Source organism: Elephantulus edwardii, unplaced genomic scaffold (genome assembly GCF_000299155.1).
Source record: "Elephantulus edwardii isolate Elephantulus edwardi_28Jun2011 unplaced genomic scaffold, EleEdw1.0 scaffold00074, whole genome shotgun sequence".
Lineage (NCBI taxonomy): Eukaryota > Metazoa > Chordata > Mammalia > Macroscelidea > Macroscelididae > Elephantulus > Elephantulus edwardii.
The window spans coordinates 5978497-6001596 of record NW_006399824.1 but is presented as its reverse complement, the minus strand read 5'-3'; the positions used below and the strand labels follow the sequence as shown (position 1 = coordinate 6001596).

Below are 23100 nucleotides of genomic sequence, written 5' to 3'. Positions count from 1 at the left end.
TGATCTGTTCTGCATACAGATTGAAAAGGTATGGAGACAGAATACATCCCTGACAAACCCCCTTCTTGATTTTGTAGTGTCTCCTTGCTCTGTTCTGACAACTGCCTCTTGGTACAAGTATAAGTTTTGTATTAGCACAATCAAATGTTCTGGGATTCCCATTCTTCTCAGAGTCAGCCACAGCTTGTTGATATCCACCCAGTTAAAAGCCTTTTTACATCAGAAACAAAAAATAAAGATACTGAAAATGATGTAATACATCTAAAGAGCAAAAGATCACTTTTAAAAAGATATACTATATTTATAGACTAGAAAAGAGTCCACAAGACTCAATAAATGTAAAACTGAAATGACTGGTCTCCAATCAAGAAAAAAGGGCAGCCATTCAAAAAAATTCTTACATTCAATACTCTTCTCCAGCATCAGTTCATATCTATAATAACAGAAGATGATGATCACCTTAACATTTCCAGAAAGAGATATCTAAGAAATTGATATGAAATCATGTTGCATTTTGAGTATGGAATGCAGTTTCCTCAAAACCCAAATAAATCATTAGTTTCTCATCCAAATGGTGATAGTAGTGAAATACTGAAATAAGTATTGAAATAACTGGTTTAAGAATGTATAAAAACCTTGAAATTTCACACATATGGTTATTTTCACAAATATAGTATAATTCGAATAGGTACATCCATCTGGTAAATTATCAGGCCTGGTATAGTTATCCTTATGATATCACTAATTCTTCATATGTACAAACCATAAAGGTTTATTCAAAAGCATAATGATAGGAAGCAGCTCACGAAGGGATTTGATTTCCAGTCGAGGACCTCTAATACAATAAAATGCTCTGTATGATTTTGGAAGCATGAACCTCTCAATCCAAGGGCACAATAAAACAGCAAACTACAGGGGAGCTCTGGTGGCCTAGTGGCAAGAAGCTGCACTACAATCCCAGAGGAACAAGGTTCGAATCCACCAGACACTCTGCCGGAGAAGGAGGCGCAATATCCTCCTGGACCAGTCAGATCTGATTTGACGGTACACGCACACAAATATAAAAAAAAAAAAACACAACAGCAAACTACGTTCTACCTTTATATACTTTATTACCATATCTAATGCTGATACAAAAGAATATTAACAGAGACTTTGAAACTAGGTATTATTTCAACTGTTCAATCTACTAGTTTCTAATCTTTGACACATAGATGGATTTTCCCAGTGTATTAAAAAAGGGTAGCAATGTTATTTATACAGGAGTAACAATGGTAAATAAGTAATATAAGCAAAGTACTTACATGAATTCATGTATAAAAGAGGTTCTAATACTAGCTATTGCTACAATCCAATAAATATTTAACTTTTTTCACTTCCCTTCCAACAAGAAATGGAAACCTATAGGGTTAATCCACAGAACCGATCAAGGTTTCTAAGCTAGGTAGCTAAATTACTTGCTCTATTCTGTCGGTAGCCACAAAACGGAAGTGTTTCAGTTTCCTTCCATTCTTCTATCTTCCCTTTTTCTTGTGTTAAAAGAAAAGTCATTTTAAAAGAGAAAAAGTACTTCTAAAAGGGGAGTAAGAGAAGTTCAAGAAATTAAGCAGTTGAAAAACTACCCAGGAGTTTCACTGAATAAAAAATGTAAATAAATGGTACATAAGGGATCTTGTCCAGAACAGAAGCTCTCCTTTGTCATCTAATCTATTACCTTAGTATGAACTTAAAGGAAATGTTGGAAGAAAGTAAAAATCTAAGGTTCACGTGAATTTTTCAGTGTTAGATCAAATCTTATGGCCTTTAACAGAAATGAAAATAAAAATGCAAAAAAGAGCTATACAGACTAGCTGTCAGGGATGACTCATATCCATGTTTAATGAAGCAGCTTCGACTCTACTTCTTCATATAATGAGCTGTTACAAGTATAAAGGGTACAGGGGCTTCGTCTGACATACTTCGGACATGTTGCCAGGAGGGACGGGTCCTTGGAGAGGGACATCATGCTTGGGAGGGTGGAGGGACAGCGCAGGAGGGGAAGACCCTCTATGAGATGGATTGATTCAGTGACTGGGGTAATCGGGATGGGTGTGTCAGAGGCAGTGCGGTTGGCGCAGGATAGAGCAGGGTTTAGGGCTGTTGTGCATAGGGTTGCTATAAGTCGCAAACGACTCGATGGCACATAACAACAACAACATTTTTTTAAATGGATGAATTTTATGTTTCCAGTTTTAACTCATTTGCTTTAAAAAATGTTCTTTGAAGATCAGTAAAAAAAGAAAAAGAAAAAAAGACCGTGAGTTTAGATGCTTGCTCATCATCACAGGCAGAACCTAATCACCTATAAATACAAGACATATTACTTAAACTAAAAAATTCTGTTATTTTAAGAAACTGTAAGGAAAATTTTTATTCATAAGTATGCTATCTTGTTCAGCCCAACTAAAGACAAGTGCATAGATAAATGCCGAACAAATGAATGTCAAATTAAAACAAAGTACCAAACTAAAGATATTTCAGTTCAATTCCTATTTTAAAAAGATAAAATTTCCAAAATGACACAGTACAAGTGTAATGCCAATCTAAAATTATTAATATAGTAATGTTAAAAAGAACAATTATCAATCTATTAGTAGGAATGTGGAAAGAAGAAAATAAAAGTAACTATTGGACCTACCCTATGCAATATTTCTAAAACCTTTAATGCAGTATGAAGAAAACTGTTGAAAATTCTTCTTTCAGAAGGGGGCAAGCCGATCTTGTAGAGTTTCAAAAGATGTACCACAACTTCCTTAAAAAGTTCTACTATCTTGAAGAATAGTGGAGGTTCAAGTACTGACCACCAGTTTTCTGTTATTAAAGGATGAACATGCAAATAAATGGAAAAAAAAAAATCACAAATTTTCAAAATCATACTGACTTTCTATCTAAAGCAATGGTTTTTAACCCTCTGGAAAAAAAATCCCATGAAGATGTACATTAATACAGTATCTAGTATGTTTCTAATGTTTATAAACTCCCATCAACTTAAAGACTAGAGACCTAAAAGCTAAAAAATGAATATAAAAAATATAAGGCACAAATATAAAGTATAAAATATCTACTGAATTTATATTCTTAGTTTCCTAAAATGCATTAAAAATTCACCTTTATACCTAACATTAAAATTAGTTATTAAAAAAAGAACGTTGTATTTTAGAATTTTAATATTTAAACAAAAACCATTTGAAATTATACTGCTATAATATTTAAAATTATTTCTAATTTTATCATTAGAGTTCATTTAACATAAAGTTGGAATATTAAGTAGTAATATCATTAAAAAAGCAAAGCACTCCTCAAAATTAAGCACAAAAACTAAACAGGTATGCTTTTCTCCACATTTACTCTCTGTAGTTATTATCATTAGTATATAGCATCGCAGTAATATTAAGACATAAAAAAAGAATATAAAAACATGACAGCAGGTAAGCAATCTTCTTTTATTGAGAACTTGCTTTATACTCCTATTACTGGCTAATTTCCCTCAGATTACTGGGCTCTCCCTTTTGATTTCTCTGCTTCTCTCGGCCTAAAACTTCTCGTCCTGATTGTATTACTTTTATATATACACTTCCATATATCTGGGAAAAACTAGTAGGAAGGAAAAGACTGGGTTAAATGTAGCAAACAAACTACAAAAGATATGAGAGAGAGCTCAAATCACAAATATACAAAGTAGAAATAGACAAGCAGAAAAACCAAGGTGAAGAAGTTTACACCAAAAATACAGAAAGCAGATAAGACACAGCACTGTAAGGTAAAGTGATCAGCAGAATATCTTCTCCAGTCATAAAAATAAAAACAAACACCAACAAGTGAAGAAGACATAAGGCAAAGAGTTGACATCAGACTTTCAAAAGGAATTATTTCACATTTTCACAGCTAAGATTGTTTTGCAGATGAGAGCAGGGAGTATGGACAATAGTCTCACTCTTTCCTGATAGTGTGTCTGCTGTGTTTGATCAAAAGTCCACCATCTAGCATGCTTTGCCTCCAACAACTAGCATCAAAGGAGCAAAATAAAGCAGTAACAAAAAAAAGTCTTTTTTTCCCAAGGCAGTGTCAAATAGCACAGAAGCAAAATTTGTAAATGCAAACAGTATGAATATTTGCACATTTCTATTTAGAGAACAGGTTTTACAAGAAAATGTTAAAATTAAGATTCTTACCAAGGACTTTCAGTGGTGCCTTTTCTAAGTTCACAAGAGCTGTACCAAAGGGAATTGCTATTGTTGTGAAATTGTTGGAATCACTCATCAGGGGACATTCGGGTAGAGTAAGATAAAATCTCAGTGCTTCAACATCAGGTAAAGAGCTAGTCAGTTTAGGAATAAGATTCTTTTCCAAACTAGCTGCCACCTATATTTGATGAAAAGCAAAACTTACTTCATTTAAAATCAATTCACTTACAAAAGAAAAATATTTTGTATGCCATTAAACTGACTGGTTGAAGAAAGATAATGTTTCCATAATGAATGCATCTAAAAATATAGCAATGCTCCAGTATAATGAAAAAGCAATTCAAACTCTCTAAATCTCTACTGCTATAAACAGGTATCATGTATGGTAATGTTAAATAATCAAGGGTTTACACAAATGTTTGGAGAAATTTATAGATATCTGATAGCTAAATTATAAATACTTTAAAATAAAATTTCATTCTAATTGCTGCATTTGTGTATTTAACAAAATCACATAAAAGCATGATGAACAGTCTGCAACTACAAAGTGAGTTAGCTACAGATATAAAATAACATGGAATAATAAACTCATCTGGCTAAATAATACAAATATATTTTAAAAACAAACCTGTTGAGATATCTGCGGATGATCAGGTTGGATAAGTTTGTGGAATAAAAGCCTAGCAGCAGTCATATCAACTCCTGAAAATCTGGTACCTGTTCTATAGTGATCATCATTGCTTAAAAAAAAAAATACGAACAAATTAATATATACATATGTTATCATTTAATTCCAAATTATTTCACTTCAATTTCACGCAATACATCTGAAAATATAAGCAGACTAAGGAACTAATCCTTACCTAACAGCTAAAAAACTTCCATTTAGGCAACCAGACGAAGAAAATGTTCCATCTATTTCACTGGAAAAAAAAATTAACAAAATGAGAAAATTAACAATTGGCGTTTCTACTTTCTAAGCATATCAGAAAATGTTTAATTCAGAAAAACAATCTAATATGAAAATCCTTCTACCCAATTTCATCAAAGTAAAATGTTAAGTATTAAATAAATTAAACCATAAGCAAAATATTCAAGAAAGAAATAGCCAAATCATGTTCTTTTTAGGTGCTATAGAGTCGAGGACCACTCATATTGATCTTATGAACAACAGATCTGAACCCTCTGTGTCCTGTCTGCAACACTTTTGACACATCTGGGCTCAGTGCTGCAATCAGAGTCCACCTGGTTGAAGGCCATCAGAGATTGTATAAAAGATAGGACCACTATGAAGTCAGCTGATCAAATCCAGAACCAAAGTGGCAATACTTACCATTTACAGTTATTTAAGGTATCTCAGTATGTATGGAAAAAGTGCACATTCTAACAATTTAAACAAGGTCTTTCAAATGTTTTTCTTACTTTGCTATCTCCACAGGAAACCTTCCAGAGGGGTAGCTCAGCCATTTTTGAACTAGAGCTTCACTTATAGTCCAGATCTGCTTTGAAGGATCAGGGCATCTAAAGTCATCTGGTGGGCCCAAGCTCTAAAATTTTAAATGAGCAGATTAGTCAATTAAGAAAAAACATAAGATAAATTACAATGAAGACATATTCTCATATTTTTTAAATATTAAAAAAAGAAAATAGTTTGCAAATCTTAGGCAGTAATTTGTAATTCATATAAAGAATACTAATGTGTTGCTAAAACTGAATTTTAAAATTTTCAAAATTATTTTGAATAAAGTAATAATTTATTATGACCAGGTTATATTACCTGAGGACTTGAGTAATGTGAAAAGCTTTGATCTCCTCCTGAGAAAATTCTTTTTACACAAAAATAGTCTTCATAAACTGTATTAAAAAAAGGTAAAATTTGTATCACATTTTTCAGTGCATCAAAGAAACTTGTAAAAAACTTGTGAATATTTTTTTAAGAGTATCAATTCAGCTAAATTGCATTCAGTGGCACCGATCACAATGGGACATGCAACCACTTTTACCAGAAGAAAATATAAATTAAGATTTGTTCTTAAAAAGAAGGATAAAATATTTGGGTAAATTTTCATGTATACAAACTTATTTTTGTAATGTAGTAGACAAAAGTAATGAAATTCATAGCTTTTGAGTAAATGATATTTGGCAATAAAAAAGAAGCCCAACATAAAATTACTAAGCCAATCAACCCAGTAGGAGTGCGTAAGTCTCTTTCTTTATACAAAAGTGAAAAATCATCTAAATGCTGTTGCACTAGCACTTAGGTTGGTGGTGGTTTGTGTTATCTCTTTACTGTAACTCACAATGATCCTATATGACAGGGTAGAATTGTCACATAGGGTTCTTCATAGGAGCAGACTGTCAAGTATTTTCTCCCAAGAAATGGCTAAGAGGCTCCAACTCTCAACATTTAAATGACCAACCAAGCATTTTAACTACTGTGTCACGAGAGTATATTATACCAAACCACCAAAGGTTCACTGTGTAATTTTAAGCTGGAATTCCAAACATTAACCATCTCTATCACTCTAACTCCTAAATATCCCCTTCAGTTCAGTAAAGCCTCATTTGGTTATTATTTGTAACTATAGTTACTCAAAAACAAGACTTAACTCATAACAATCAAGTCAGAACAGATCCATGGCCTACCTTCCAGAAGGTTTTCTGAGGCTTAACTAACATGGTAGAGGACTGCTCACCTTTTAAAGGTGTACTCAAACTGCCCAACTTTTGGGCTGGCAGCACAACATCCTACCTATAAGGCCACAAGAGCTTCCTCTAGAAATAGAATTATTTTTCCTCCTTGTTTTTCAGGTTATTTTATTAAGAATAAGACATATGATAGTCACTCTTAAAGCACAGGGTCCTGTTTCTGTGGGTACGTGAATACATTCTGAAAAGCACTGGATTAAAAAGCACAGCCATAAACAAAACCAAAATGACTTTTAAGAATAATTTCAATACTATGCTCCAGCTCAAGTATTTACTTTTAAGAGATCTCAACATAAATATTTGTAAGTATGAACACAAAATGTAATTTTAATATATCTCAGAACATTCTATTAGCAAGGGCTTCAGAGACTCTATCATTAGCATGGCATAATTCTATAAGTCACAAAAATAGCCTAAGACCAAAAACAACTTCTAAGAATAGGTTTAAAAGGGAAATTCAAAAATATTACACCAACAGTGTTTTTACTATAATTACCACTCAAAAAAATTCGTGAAACCCAGTAATTTGTACTGTAGAGCTTTTGGCAGACTTAATTTTGTTTGGACTTCCAAATTTCCTATAGACTGGTAGAATCTAAGGAAGGTACAATTCAACTGGATTGTTTGGTCAAAATTACTACATAGTTGGGGAAAGAGGGAGGTATTCTTCTTTCAGGAAAGACATATTGGGCTGAATTCCTTTGTATGTTACTTACTAGCAACCACTAATGCTCAATGCTCAGACTAACCATGGACTGAAAAATGGTGAAATGCTAGTAGTATTCTTAATCTTTTGGTTGGAATCTTAATGTTTTCACACCTATTCTATGATCTGGTAATGAAGTAAGAGTTAAATGCATGGTATTTTTCCCTTATTACTTCCTACTATTATTGTCTTACTATTTATATCATTAACAAATATGAACCTCATAGCCATCAACTCAGAAAGGATGTACAGCTGACCTTTCAGTGTATTTTCAGAAGCTGTAAATCTCATGGGAGGAGACTGCTCATTTTTCCCCCTCAGAGCTACTGAGAAGCACAGCCTTTGAGTTAGCAAAGAAACACCTTTCAGCTTACAGCTACCAGAACTTCTTTAACATGTGCTGTTGTTAGGTGCTGTGAAACTGAGTAAGACTAATAGTAACTCTATGAACAAAAGATCTGAACCCTATTCCATCCTCACACTTCTAACACACAATGGCCCACTGCAGCAGTCACTGTGTCAATCTACCAGGTCGAGGGTCTTCCTCTCCTTCATTAACCCTCCACCCTTCCCAACATCACGTCCCTCTCCAAGGAATGAACAGGCCCTCCTGGCAACATGCCCAAAGTATGTGAGGCAAAGCATCATCATTCTTGCCTCCAAAGAGCACTCGGCTGCACCCTCTCCAAGACATACATTTGTTTTCTTGGCTGTGCATGGCATGTTCAGTGCTCTTCGACATCACAGCTCAAAGGTGTCAATTCTTTTTCTGTCACCTTTTTACACTGTCCAGCTCTCAGATGTACAACAAGTAATCAGAAAGACTAATGGTTTGAACCAGATGCACTTTAGTCCTCAAACTGATATCATTACTCTTCAATAATTTAGAGAGGTCCCTAATGTCATACTTTCCCAGTGCAATACATCTCCATATTTCCTGACTGTTGGTACCAACAGTGTTAACTGTATATCTTGAATCAATTTCATCTGAATTTCAAGATCATCTTAAGAATAGGTTTGAGGCACTGTATACCGATGATCAAAGACCAGACGAGTTGTGGGATGATATTAAGGGTATTCTCCACAAAGAAAGCAAAAGGCCATTAAAAAAACTGAGGAGAAAAAATAGAAATGATGTACTAGAGCATCAAGATAAAAAATAAAATGAAAGTATGTTAAAGTAAAAGAGCTGAACAAAAGATTTCAAAGAGCAGCTTTAGAGGATAAAGCAAAGTATTATAATGAAATGTGCAGAAGGCTGGAATTGGAGAATAAGGAAAGAACTCTCACAAATTTAAGCCTCAAGTTGCTGAGATGCTAGGGGCATTATTGTATTGAATGACCCAGAAAGCACCAAAGGAAAATGGAGGGAATACAAAGAATCAGTACGACTAGACGGCACTCACCAAGAACAGCAACAACAAAAGAGCTCTGTTGGCCGAGTGGACAGAAAGTTATGCTACCAAGCCAAAGGTGGGTGACTTTAATGTGCGGAGCTCAGGCCTGGTTTTAACAGTTTTTGGTCAAACGTTCTTCTAAGTGGTATAGCACTGGTCTGTCCATTTGCTGTACAGAGGTAACTCATGTTTGCTATGATGCTAAACACTGTGACACTGATGTGTCAAATATGATAATGGTTACCCATGGAGGACAGTGTTTGGTAAAGCTTTCCAAATAAAACAAGCTTGGAAGGAGTGGAATTCACTTCTGAAATAGCTTCTCTCCAGAAACCCTATGAACTTGGATTATGAAAGTTATACAAGTGTTCCGGTCTTTCGTTCATAAGGTCACAATGAGTCATCTACGACTCAATGGCACTTAACAACAACAACGTGAATATTCAAACTACCAACCAAACCTAAGTTAGTAGGGAGATCGCATGGTCCAGTAGTAAGGCATTGTCCTGTCAATTCAAGGCAAGTGACTTGAATACAGCAGCTGCTTTGCTAAAGAAAGATGGGCAATCTCCTCCTGTGTATCTGACAGGCCACTGAAAAATATAGAACTGACTGGTGGTCAGCTTTGAATTGGTTCTGATTCAACACATAACAACAACAACTGCATGCCTAATCCTATTTATGCTCTAATTTAAGGGATTCACCCTCCATTTTTTAAGTGTTTAGTAATTGTTATCCTTTCTTTCAGATGAATGAGGTGCCATGGAATTGATCCCAATTTAAAGTGGTCCCTGCATGTCAAAGCAGAAGCGTGTTCCACATCGTTTTCAAAGTCTGATTATTTAAAAATAGAGGATAAGGCCTTTCTTCTGAATTAGGACTGGTACAGTAAATTTCCAATTTTCCAACTACTGGCTGAGCCTGCCAACTGTATGTACCATTCAGGGAATAACAGAATAACAATTACTTCAACATTCTCCAAGCAGTCATCGCCAATAAAAGTGTGAACTTCAAACAAAACCTGTATGTAATCCCTAAATGTCTAATCTGATTTTATTGTTTACTTTTATGTTGTATGTACAGAGTATGTGGTCTTATCTAGAAGAACAAGAACTCAAAATAAAAAAAAAAATCATGTATATAAATTCTGTGTGCAAACCAATATAGGATAATATAGAAAAACAATTAGTTTTAATGAAAATCACATTCCTGGCTATCTTTAGTATAACCTTAGAGCTATATACAATTTTGTAAACTGACTAAGGTGTTTCTGACCCAAGTCAAACATTTAACACTTATCTCATGTGCTTGCGAAAGTTTCATAATGAAAAACAGAAAATAAAAACTGAAGCATTTATACTGTGGTTTGGAAGAATAGAAAACATACCAGACTCCCAAAAAAGAACAAATAAGTCTACTTAAAAATTAACCAACGGTTGGAATGGAAGATGTTTTGTTATGTGTATCTTGCCACAAAAAGTTGCTCTGCAACATTATTTTAGTCATTTTTACATTAAAAAAAAAATTAACCAGATTGCTCCACAGAAGTGGGGATGGCAAGATTCTAGTTTGCTTATTTTGGACACAATTCCAGAAAAGACCACTTGCTGGAAAAGGACATCATGTCTGGTAATGCAGGGGCCAACAAAAATATGGGATATCCTCAGTGACAAGGGCAGACAAAACAGATACAATAATGGATTTAAACATACCAAAAATTATGAAGATGGTCCAAGAAAGGGCTATGTTTTGTTCCGTTACCTCTAATCTGAGTCAACTTAAGAGTGTTGTTGCTGTGTACTGTCACAGTTAATTGTAGAAGAGGAGAAAGCTCATCTTTCTCCTTTGGGGCAACTGGTGGATTTGAACCAAGAATCTTTGGGCTGCCAGCACAAGCCTTTACCACTAGGCCACCAGAGCTCAAAATTCATTTGAATGTCTTTGTCAAGAGTCTCTACACTGCTATTACTTACAGGGTTGGGTTTTTCTATTATAACTTAAGAAGAGCTATTGCTGTGTAACTGTCTGGTCAGAATTGACCCATAGTTGACACCCCAGCCCCACCCCCCGCCCCCGGCGTGTTTTCAGAGGCAGTTTATCACACAAGAGAACATTGTCTGTCCTTCTACCAAAGAACAACTGGTGACCTTGAACTACATGTCTTCAATACTGTGGTGCAACGGCTTACTATTTGGCCACCAGAGTTCTATAATGGAAAGAGTAGTATCTAATAATAACAAGAAAATTGTAAGTAACTAATTATCAATGCAGTGACTCTTGTCAAAGACATTCAAATGAATTTTGTCAAATAGACAACATATTTTCCTTCTCCTCTAGTGGTTTAGCCTGTAAAATGTGCTGCCTCTTAAGGTAGTTCAAATCTAGCAGCAGTCCCATGGCAGAACTCTGGGCAGCATCCTCCCATGCAATTTACAACCTCAGAAAATCCAGTGATAAGTTGGCTATGAGTAGGTTCTAACTGACAGCGGTATCTTCTTAAAATATCTATTGAGATTCAGTCTGTCTAGGGTGAAAAGGCACATTCTCAGCAAGAAGTTAGAATCCCTGATTGTTACTGATTATGCCTGTGACTGTTCACATTGCATTAGAGTACAAGGATTTACCTATATCTTTATCCCTAGTTGTGTACAAAGGCACTTAACATCTAGGGTAAACTGTGATCCTTGGACTCCTGGATTTAAGGCTGGTCAAGAGTGGAAAAGGTGACCTACTTTCATCTAGCTTTGTGATTGTTTGGGTCCATCTGTAACATTTGTCCCCCCTTTTGCACATTTCCATCACTGGTGTAGTGGAACACTGAGGATGGTACATGGCCAAACTTCAGTCATGTGCCTGAAGCCATAGTTCCTTCCTTTCCAGAAATGATGGTTCAGTTGGGAGGCAACCCTTTAGTAAAGCACTGGGGAAGTTTTTTTATAAAAATAAATAGAAATAAGTAAAATGACAGCAGTAAATTTGCATTTTATAGAAAACAAAGGTTTTATTCCTTTTTCTAAATTCATTTTGGTATTCTTTCTGTATGTATGTGAGTATGAGTATGGTTCTTTGACTTTTTCTTTAACCTAGTTGTGTATTAGACTCACCACCAACTGACCCACTCTTAAGTTTTCCAAGGTAGGAAATCACATCGAAGGAAACTGCCAAACTTTCTCCCATGGAGCAGCACTGGATTCAAACCACAGGCCTTTGGGTTGGAAAGACAATTCCTTACCACTAAGAGACCAGAGCTCCCTAATGTATCACTGTCAAGTTCAAATTGAAGATGAAGGAAATGAAAACAAGTCCACAAGAACTAAAAATAGACCCTGAGTTTATCCCACCTGAATTTAAAAACAATCTCAAGATCAGATTTGATGCACTAAAGATTGATCAAAGACTAGATGAATTGTGGGATAACATCCTGGATACTATAAATGAAGAAATATCCTTACGGAGAAACAAGAGGGGTAAAAAGATCAAAATGGATGTCACAGTTATGGCATGCACTAGTTGATTAAGCTGCATGGTTAGAAGGGGGGGAACTGTATTTTTCAAAGATAATAAGGCTTATATCAGGATTAAGTTCTCAGAGACAAATCTCAAAAAGCAAGAAATAAACTTCGCTGCCTCAGTTTGTTTAGCTGTTTCCTCTTTTCTGTTTATTTCTGAGTTTTTCTTTAGCTTGTCTATGCCCACTAAGTTATTATCCCTGACAGCTACAAGAGCTAAAATTTAATTTTAAGGTAAATTTTTAAATGGGTTGATGAGATTTGTTACAGATTTTTTTTTTTCCTTTTAAGGGAAAAGGAGTCTACATTGAGGTCAGGAGCCCCAAAGAGCTGAAAACTCAGTTGCTAACTGAAAGATTAGAAATTACGAGACATCCACAGGTACAGCAGAAGAAAGGCCTGCTGATCTGAATTCAGGCACTAACAAATGAACAGAGCCCTAAGTTATATTCTGAGACACATGACAATATCATGAGTCAGAGCTAACACAACAGTAAATGCTTAGGGAAATCGCTGGTTCAGTATTACAATTCTCATCTTCCATACAGTAGACCTGGGTTTGATTCTGGGCCAATGTACCTCATAAGCAGTCACTTCCCACCACTTCTCGGTCAATGGAGGTTTGTATGTTTCTAGGATGCTGAATATATTTCAGCAGAACTATTAAGATAGGACAAAAGTCCTAAGTAATTTCCTGACAACGTTTCATCCTCTTGTGCATGAAGTTACCACGAGCTAGAAATCCTAAATGAAAACTAACCAACAACAATGTATTGGAATTAAATCAAAGAAGAATTTCCTATTATGAAGGAAAATGTAAATTTTTAAAAAACATATGGTCTAGTGAATCTACTAGCTGCTCCACAGAATGATGGGCAAACTCCTCCTGTGTGATTTACTGTGTCTGCAAATCTGCTGGAGGAAAAGCTATGGGTCAGTTCCACCTGAACTGACAACACACAAACAACAGTGAGTTTGGTTTATGTATGCTTTGTGTTTCTTGACCTATGGCGATGCTGTGCTCATCATGCAGCTCTCTATGTCTCTGAAAGGTCTCTCACTAGCCTTACGGTATGAGACTATAGTGTTTACCTATCTCAGAAGGGTATTCGCAAATATCCTTTTGAGCACAAAAAAGTACAAGAGTTCTTAAAGAACTCTGTTATGATTGGTTAAGAGATAAATGCTTAATCAAGATATAGATAAAGAAAAATGAGGGGGAACCCAACAAAATCACCTGAGAAACAGACTGGGAGAGTAAAAGAAATATGGGAGAGAAACACGTGTTTAAAAAATGTTCTTTATGCAATATTACTCAAAATGGGTGACCCTGGAGGACATTATGCTGAGTGAGGTATCTCAGTCACAAAGGGACAAATATTATATGGTGCCACTGTTGTAGAATGAGGCTGACACTGGAGTGGAGGTAAGATTGAGAAAAACTGGATAAATTATGTTTACTGCATTGAAGCTGATGAGGGAGAGAATAATTTAAAATTAATATATTCTAGAGCATTATGATTATCACAAGAGTCTGGAATAGGGGTTGCACAGTGGAATATACTTGGGGTGGGAGTGCGGATGTGTGTGTGGGGGGGATTGTGTACCAATGAAGGGGTTTTTCTTTTGCTTTTCAAGGAGAAGTGCAGGGTAGGGGTGGGGGTGGGGGTGAGTGGGTGGGGAGAAAAGTGCAACAACGAATGAATGGAATTCCAAAATCTCTGTAGATGTTCACTGAAATTAATAATAATTTTTTAAAAAAGGAAAAAATATTCTTTAAAAATTAGTAAGATAACAGTATTAAGAATTTGAAAATCTTAAAAAAGTAAATTAATGTTCATGAAAAACATTCACATATACTAAAAGAGTTAAGACCAAATTAAATAAATTACAGGCTTAGCAAAAGTAATGGGGATACAACATCACCTGCAGTTTTTAATAAATAATTATTCCTGTAACTGAAAATACTTATATTTAGAAAATGGTATGCAACTAAATACTCATTCCCCCTCAGCACCATTAGGTTCCCTTATGCCTTATCCCATAAAGTGCGCTTTTAAAAAATGTTCCCCAGGAGAGTGCTTTTATTACACAGGCAAATATATACAACTAAATTACAACATATACTTTCCTGCTTCTTACTATTCTGACTTAATGATCTATCTTAGAATTCTTCCATTTCAGACCTAACACATTTCAGCATTTAAAAACAACATTTTATAAAAAAACTGCAATGAAAATAGCAAAGCTTCAATGTAACAGAACTTACCAAGATCTGGTCGACACTGGGCATTATAAGGTAACCAATTTCCTTTTACAGTGAAAGGACTTTTCCTATTGCTTGTTGAACCAGTTCCTAGCTGCCCATTACCACCAAGCCCAAAAGAATAAATTCGTCCTGATGAAGGAACAAAAGCAGAAGTGTGCTGCCTAGAATAAAAGGACAGAAAACTTCAAATTTAGTATCACTTTCAAGCTATTTATCTTTTAAAAAAACACTTACTAACAAAAGCATTCTAGATGGAAAATTTCTGTATAGAATCCTTGCTAACAATTCCACAGACATCTTCAGGAAATTTCCAGAAATACTCGAATTTATATTTCACCCAAGAGTTCTAGGCCAAGACCTGGTAAGTAATTAGTTAACAAGAATATCTAGTAAATATGCAACAATGAGTTATACAAATGTTTCTTTTTCTTTTGCAGCAACAAAATTTCACATTCACATGCACCCTGAGGCCTGTGGTAGTACTATGGTTGGATCAAACAAAATAACTTTCTTTTTTCTACTTTAAGTAGAAAGATGTACCAATCTCAGTAACTAATAATATTTCAAAACAGCCTGATTCAGGCCATTATTTGTTATCTCAGAGTTGGACAATGAATAAAGATTACAGAAAAACTGATGCTTTTTGCGTTGTGGAGATGAATAATGAATATTCCACAGACTGCCAAAAGAATAAACAAATACGTCTTAGAAAAGCTGGATAGCACGTAGGAGGCAAGCATGGCAAAGGTTCCTCTCATACTTGGGTTAGGATGGCACAGTATAGGACAGGATTCAGATCTGTTGTTCACAAGAGTCACTATGAGTCATATTTGACCTGATGAAATACTATGAACTGATTTTGAAAATACTAATACTAATACTAATAAGTGATTTTGAAAAATACAACATAACTTGAGAGAGAATAGAGAACATATACTGAGTGAACTAAGTTGCAGAAGAGATACTGTCTAAGACCATTATTATAAAAATAGAAGGATAACTAGTAAAACTAGTATACTGGAGTCCAAAGTGGGGAAGAGGTAGGGGCAAAGGGGTGAGGGTGGACAAGGAAAACATCACAGGTTGCACACTTTGATAGGTGGAGGGAGAGGGTAAAGGAAATGGGGAAAAATCGAACAGAGACCTGAAAAGATTGGGTAAGGGTAGGCATAATTCAATGGGAACTAATTTTCTGAAACACTGTATGGTACAAAGCGCAATGTGAATGAAGGAAAGTGTGAAAAAAATGTGTAAGAATTTTGTATGCAAACAAATATAAAATTTTTTAAAAATCAGTCATAAAGATAAAAAGCTGGAATTCTCTTGCATATCATGAAATAATTACTAAATTGATAAAAGTTCTGGTAGGAAAAAAGAGGTTAAGAAAGTGGGGATGAAAAGTAACAGTACAAGAGGAATTACAAATGATCTTCTAAACATAAAAAATATAACATGATATTGTGGTAAACCTAATCACTAAAGCCAGTTCTTAACTAACCTGCACATTCTTGGTTATTACTTTCAATATGTAAACTTAAACTCACTACAGCTGAGTCAGTCTGGATTCACCACACCTTGAAAATGGAGTTGGCCATGCAATCTGTTTCTGGATAATAGAATCTTATTGAATGTGATGCAAACAGAAGATGGAGGTATTCATTGATTGACTGAGCTTGATTTCTTGTGCATCTGTCATCACCATGAGACAGAAATGCCCTAGAGCTAATCAGTGCTTCTTAGGATGGGGCCCCAAATTGAGACCTGTAACAAATCTAACCTAACTGAAAGAGAACCTATGTACTACCACAACAATAGACCTACAGCTTAAAACAAAGCTATTCTGTCAATCTGCAGCATAAATAAGAGTCCAGATGATCCATGACCTGAATATGAACCTCAGCTAATCCACATTTATTATTATATGTATTACTGTATTGTATAATATGCCCCAATGGCATGGTGTTGTTGTTGCTGTTATGTGTCATTGAGTCACTTGTGACCCATAGCGACACTATGTACAACAGCCCTAAACTCCGCTCTGTCCTGTGCCAATCGCACTGTCTCTGACACTCCCATTCCAATTATCCCAGTCACTGAATCAATCCACCTCATAGAGGGCCTTCCCCTCCTGCGCTGTCCCTCCACCCTCCCAAGCATGATGTCCCTCTCCAAGGACCGGTCTCTCCTCACAACATGTCCAAAGTATGTTAGACGGAGCCTCAGAATCCTTGCCTCCAAGGAGCCACCCGGTTTAACCCTTTCCAGGACAAATCTGTTTGTTTTCCTAGCAGTCCATGGTATTCTCAATACTCTTCTCCAGCACCACAGCTCAAAGGCATCAATTCTCCTTCTATCCTCCTTAGTCATTGTCCAACTTTCTGATGCATAACAAGTGATTGCGAAGACCATGGCCTGTATCAGACACATCTTAGTCTCCAGAGAGACACCATTGCTCTTCAGTACTTTGGAGAGGGCCCTAACAGCAGACTTTCCCATGGCAATGCGCCTTTTAATTTCCTGGCTGCTGGTGCCAAGACTGTTGGCTGTGGAGCCAAGCAAACGAAAGCTGTGTACAATCCCAATCTCTTCACCATCCATCCTGATGCTGCCAATTGGTCCAGTGGTGAGAATCTTTGTCTTCTTGACACTGAGCCTCAATCCATATTGTAGGCTGCAGTCCTTGACACTCTGCAGCAGGCGCTTCAGGTCCTCTTCAGTTTCAGCAAGCAGGGTTGTGTCATCCGCATAATGCAGATTGTTGATAAATCGTCCACCAAACTTGACTCCACATTTCTCCTCATAGAGCCCAGCCTCCCAGATAATCTGTTCTGCATATAGGTTGAAAGGGTATGGAGATAGGATGCATCCCTGGCGTACACCCTTCCCAATTTTGAACCATGCAGTGTTACCCTGCTCTGTCCTGACTACTGCCTCTCCGTCCAAGTACAATGATGTTGTTAGGTACCATCAAGTGAACTACAACTCACAGAAGCCCTATGAACAACAGATTTGCACCATGCTCTATCCTGAGCCATCCTCACCATCTCCAATATAGTCTCTTTTTTAAATTTTATTATTTTTGTGTGAGTGTACCGTCAAATCAGATCTGACTAGTATAGAAGGAGATTGTCCCTCCTTCCCCGGCAGAGCTTCTGGTAGATTCGAACCATGCGCCTCTGGGATTGTAGTTGCAGCTCCTTACCACTAGGCCACCAGAGGTCCCCTCCAATATAGTCGTCTTGTATCGAGACTACCAATCTAAACATCGGCAGTTTGAATCCACTAACCACTTTGTGGAAGAAAAATAGTCTCATCTTGTAAAATTTGTAGCTTTAAAGCCCGACAGAAGGTCACCAAAGTTGGAAGTGACTCAATGACAGTATTTCACTGAGATGGTATTTGTTCACAACAGGACACCAGTTTGGGCTCTGTACACTTTGTCGGTCAGTTTAATATTTAGGCAAAACTGAAACACAAACTTGCAAATAACTGACAAAAAATTTTGAAATATGTTAATCATCATATCTGAACAATTTAAATAACAAAGAGAAAATCCTAGGCCCAGGAAGTTAAGAAGTTCTCCCATTTTTCTATTCTTACTAAATAGTTTTCTTCCTCAATTTATAAAACTAGCATAAGCTTGACAATAAATACCAGATTAAAGGATGGTGATGTTGTGTTAGTTAGGTGCTAATGAGTTCACTCCTACTCACTGGAACCAAAGATCTAAGCACTGGTTCCTACGCTACCCTCACAAGCCTGGCTTGGCTGTGTTTAAGCTCCCTGCTGCAGCTGCTGTATCAAACTATCATGTTAAGAGCCTTTCTTTTACTGACTTTCTACTTCTCCAAGCACAATGTCCTTCTCTAAAGAGTGGCCTTCCTGATATTCAAAGTGTAGGAGACAGTCTATCATTGCCTTTAAGCACTCTAAGCTACACTTAATAATGGATAAACAAAGTGTGTAAGTGTGTGTGTGTGTGTGTGTGTGTGCGCGCGCGTGTGTCTGTGTAAGTGTGTGTGTGTAAACTTACATATAACATTAAATAGAACATTATTCAACTAAATCCAGCAATATATAAAAAGGATTGTTGTTGTTGTTGATTGCTGTCGAGTTGAGCACGACTCATAGTGACTCTATGAACAAAAGATTTAATGCCTTTCCATAACTGTCATCATTTTTCCAAGTTCATAGAGTTTCCAGAGGCATGTGGTTTAGGAAGTGGATGTCACTCCTGCTTTCCAAACTGTTTTACATCTGGGAGCTCCACCAAACAATGTCTACACTGGGAAGCCATTCTGGTATTTGATGCCCCAATGATACAAGGTTCAGCATCACAGCAACCCAGATTACTTCATACTGCACATTAACAAAGAGTGAAGTACAAAGTGGAAGAGTGTTCCTACAGAATAGAACAGCACTAGTTCCACTTAACAGTGGTTAAATGTCATCAAGTCGAATACAACTGAAAGTTAAGTTTTGCATAAAAAATCTAAACTCTCTCCTATGACTAACAATTTCTGAACAGAACTCTGTTCTATAACTACCATCATATCTGTACATTTTAAGAATTTAGAGAGTTAGAGAGTTTGCAGAGTTTCCAGAGGCATTTAGTTTTAGAAAGTAGATGCCACTCCTGCTTCCCACCATAAATCAATCTGGAAGTTCATTCAAACACTACACAATGAATGGGTAAACATTATGGTATATGGCAAAACTAAGGAACAGTGTGCAACGTTACATCAAATCAAGTTGTCCAGTTTAGCAAACAGAAAAAGACTGCTGTGTCATTCAAGGAGTATTCATTCGAAAATTTAATAAATTTGTTCTTTTTGTTCCAGGCAGGCATGGAAGACTCCACTCTGGGCATGTGGCTTTTTGCTGCTTGTGGGTGCTGGTCCAGATGGGCAAGTGAAGGGATGTTTCTGGGGTCGTGCTTACCAAACTGAAACTTTTTTCAGAAAAACAAAGCTAATTTAATTAGAAAAATCTATTAGCATCAACTACCACAAACAAGGGGAAAGATTACACTTTCATCTGAATAGATAAAGAAAATACCAGCAGTAAAACTTAACACCTATTTATAGAACTCCGAGCAAACAAGGAATAGCTCAATTTTAATTTATTTATGCACAAAAATACAGTATCTGTGAATCAATGGAAATTTTGTTTCTAATACTGTTCTGTCTATCATTTCTTGCTTTGTTGAACTGACTAGGACACAGTATACTGTTGACTACAAGTGTGAGACTCCCTTTTTTCCTTCCTGTGGGAAAATTTCCTAATTTTACAGTTAAATATGGGTTGTACAATAAATCTGCTATTTGTAACCCAGGAACTGTTTGTATGGCATTTTATTTATGGCATCTGTAGCACCACAGCTTTAGAGGAAAGGGAGAAAATGGTGCTAGGATAACTATTCATGTAACAACAACAAAAAATTAAGCCCTTACCTCAACACTATTTTTTCAAAAATCAACTTCAGATAGGTTACAGACGTCCATGTAAATGGCTTGTGAAGAGAATAAAATTATGTTCTTATGTAGGCAGATTTTTTAAAAGAAGCATAAAGAGAAAAGACCTCAAAGTGTGCTTACATTAGAATACGATTTCTGCTCATCTAAAGACAATATTAAAAAGTAACTAAAAGAATGGGTTAAAACATTTGTAAAATAAATAGCAATACAGAATCCTTTTATCGGAAGATAGTATAAACATGGTTGTAAGATACTGCACTGCCAACTCACACTGCATGCAGTTCAAACTGCATAGTTTGTGCTTCAAATCAACCAGCTGCTTCTCAAGACAAAGATGGTAGTCCCCGCTGGTATGATTTATAGCCTTTGAAAACCTGCTGCATACTCAGCAATGAGTCACTTCCAACTCAACGGTATGTAACAATATGATTATAAACCTATGTCCATAATATTAAATCTAAAAAAATTAAATATATGGAAAAAACCTCAGGAGAGTGGCAAAAATTAAAGTAAAAAAAGCCAAAATGTGGCAAGGACCTGTTGTATCAGAAATTATCACATATTCCATGCAGATATGTAAATTAGTACAATCATTCTGGGAAACAGTGTGACACTAGCCCATCAAACATAAAGTAAATATCATTCCAGGTATGTTATATTCACATTAATTATTTGATCAAAATTTAAAACACCCATATGCCTATCACCAATAAAATTATTAAAAAATTATTACATAACTGAAGAAAATACAACAATGAGAACTAAGGCACAATATTGAAAGGGGGGATAAAAGACTACTTAAACCAATTCCATCTGAAGTTAACAATTAGAAAAAAGTAAAATCAAGAAGTATAAATACATTTAAGGTGGGAAAACATAAGCTAGTGCTTAGAAAAGGCACATTTGCTGTGTAAAAATCTGCCCAATTTAATTGAACTGCTGGCCAAAAGGTTGGCAGTTTGAATTCATCAGCTGCTCTTTGGGAGAACAGATGGACAGTCTCTTCAGTAAAGATTTATAGTCACGGAAGCCTGTTATAAATAAAAAAATCAACTCCAGGGCAATGGTAACTCTTTCAATGACTTTCAAGAACTAGAACACATGTTAGGATTCCATTTCCATTCCTAATTTAGTTGGTGTTTAAAAACTTATTTCCACAACCCTAAAAAAAGACAGAGGGCCGGAATGAATTAATAAATACAATAAATAAAAAAACTACAGTTTATTTCCAAGTGTGATACTACATAAAAACAACAAATACAGTATTAAATATATATTATACTGTGCCTAAGACAAATCGGTTTTAATGGGAAAATAAAAGGGGAAATTCAGAATAAAAGATGCTGCTTTCCCTGTTACTATGATTCCTCAATAGGAAATCAACATTTAGGAAAGGATTCCTTTTAGATTATTAAATCTAATTATTAAACAATTCATTAATCAATATGTATGTTAGGAAAAAAAATACTCTTTTAGCTTACCTTCCACAAGCAATCTGAGTGACAATGCTTCCCATAAGTTCAAAAACTTTCCTTGGATTTATTTCATGACTGGTCGAGTTATGACCCAACTGACCATAACCTCCAGCTCCAAAAGTAAACACTCCACCTTCCTGAAAAAAAGACAAAAGCCATTATCATACAAAAGATTAATCAAATAAAAGTACTCACTTTAAAGCATGTTAAAAATAAGTCTTTTTTTTTCTCTCACAGTCACAATTTAACAGATGATTTTTCAAGATAAAATGTATTACAACTAAGAGTTCCAGCTTGAAGGCTAACTATTTTAAAATATTCTTAAAGATCTTAATCATCATTTTTATAAAATATTTAGTGAAGTAATCACTAAAGAGCTACTAAATTACTATTTTGCAGTGTCATTCATTATTATATTCTTATTGCTAAAAATATGTAAAATCATAAAATCTCACAAAAATTAAAAACTGTATCATCTCAATTTTCAGGCTAGTTATGCTTTAAACACAGCTCTACAAAAATTATAGCTAATCACTCCTGTGGTCTAGTGGTAAGGAGTGGTGCTGTCAACTCAAAGGCATGTGGTTCAAATCCACCAGGTGCTTTGTAGGAGAAATACGGTCAGTCTCTTCGAGTAATTTACTGCCTCTGAAAACCCACTGGAGGGCCAGGTATGAGTGAGTTCGAACTCAACACATAACAACAACAATCGGAATGTATAAATACACATCATATTTCGTTCTTACCAGGTGCCATTAACTCGGCAAGACTAATAGTGACCCCACTTAAAACACTGCCCAATTCTGTGTCATCCTCAAAATTCTTGCTGTGCCCATTATTGCAGCCACTGTGTCAATCTGTATCACTCAAAGTTTTATTCTTTTTCACTAACCCTCTAACTTTACCAAACATGATGTTTTTCTCTAGGAACTGGTTCCTCCTGATATCATGCCAAGTTTGTGAGAAAGTTTTGTTATCCTTACTTTTTAAGGAGCTTTCTAGCTGTACTTCTTCCAAGATAGACTTATCTGTTCTTTTGACTATCAAACATTCAATATCCTTGACCAACACAATTCAATAACACCAGTTCCTCTTTACTCTTCCTTGTTTATCTTCCAACTTTCACATGAAAATGAGATGACTGAAGATTCCACAATGATGGTAAAGTACACCTCAGTGCTCAAAGTGACCTCCTTGCTCTTTATCACTTCAAGCAAGTTTAGGGTAGATTTCCCCAGTGCAGTATGTCATTTAATTTCTTGACAGCTCCTCCATAACTATTGACTGGAGATCTAAGTAAAATAAAATTCAGTATTTTCTCCATTTATCATGATG

General features: G+C 35.8%; 1 protein-coding gene across 4 annotated transcripts in view; it reads right to left on the bottom strand.

Annotated features, from left to right (window-relative positions):
- Positions 1-23100, bottom strand: part of HERC4 (HECT and RLD domain containing E3 ubiquitin protein ligase 4) — a 136263-nt gene that overhangs the window by 59959 nt on the left and 53204 nt on the right. For all 4 annotated transcript variants that reach the window (XM_006889015.1, XM_006889017.1, XM_006889018.1 and 1 more), the window contains 8 exons: positions 21772-21902; positions 14814-14974; positions 6001-6077; positions 5646-5770; positions 5087-5146; positions 4852-4963; positions 4212-4401; positions 2678-2850 (listed from right to left, as the gene is read on the bottom strand). In XM_006889015.1, the coding sequence (XP_006889077.1) occupies positions 2678-2850; positions 4212-4401; positions 4852-4963; positions 5087-5146; positions 5646-5770; positions 6001-6077; positions 14814-14974; positions 21772-21902 (1029 nt within the window). The remainder of the gene's footprint in view (positions 1-2677; positions 2851-4211; positions 4402-4851; positions 4964-5086; positions 5147-5645; positions 5771-6000; positions 6078-14813; positions 14975-21771; positions 21903-23100) is intronic.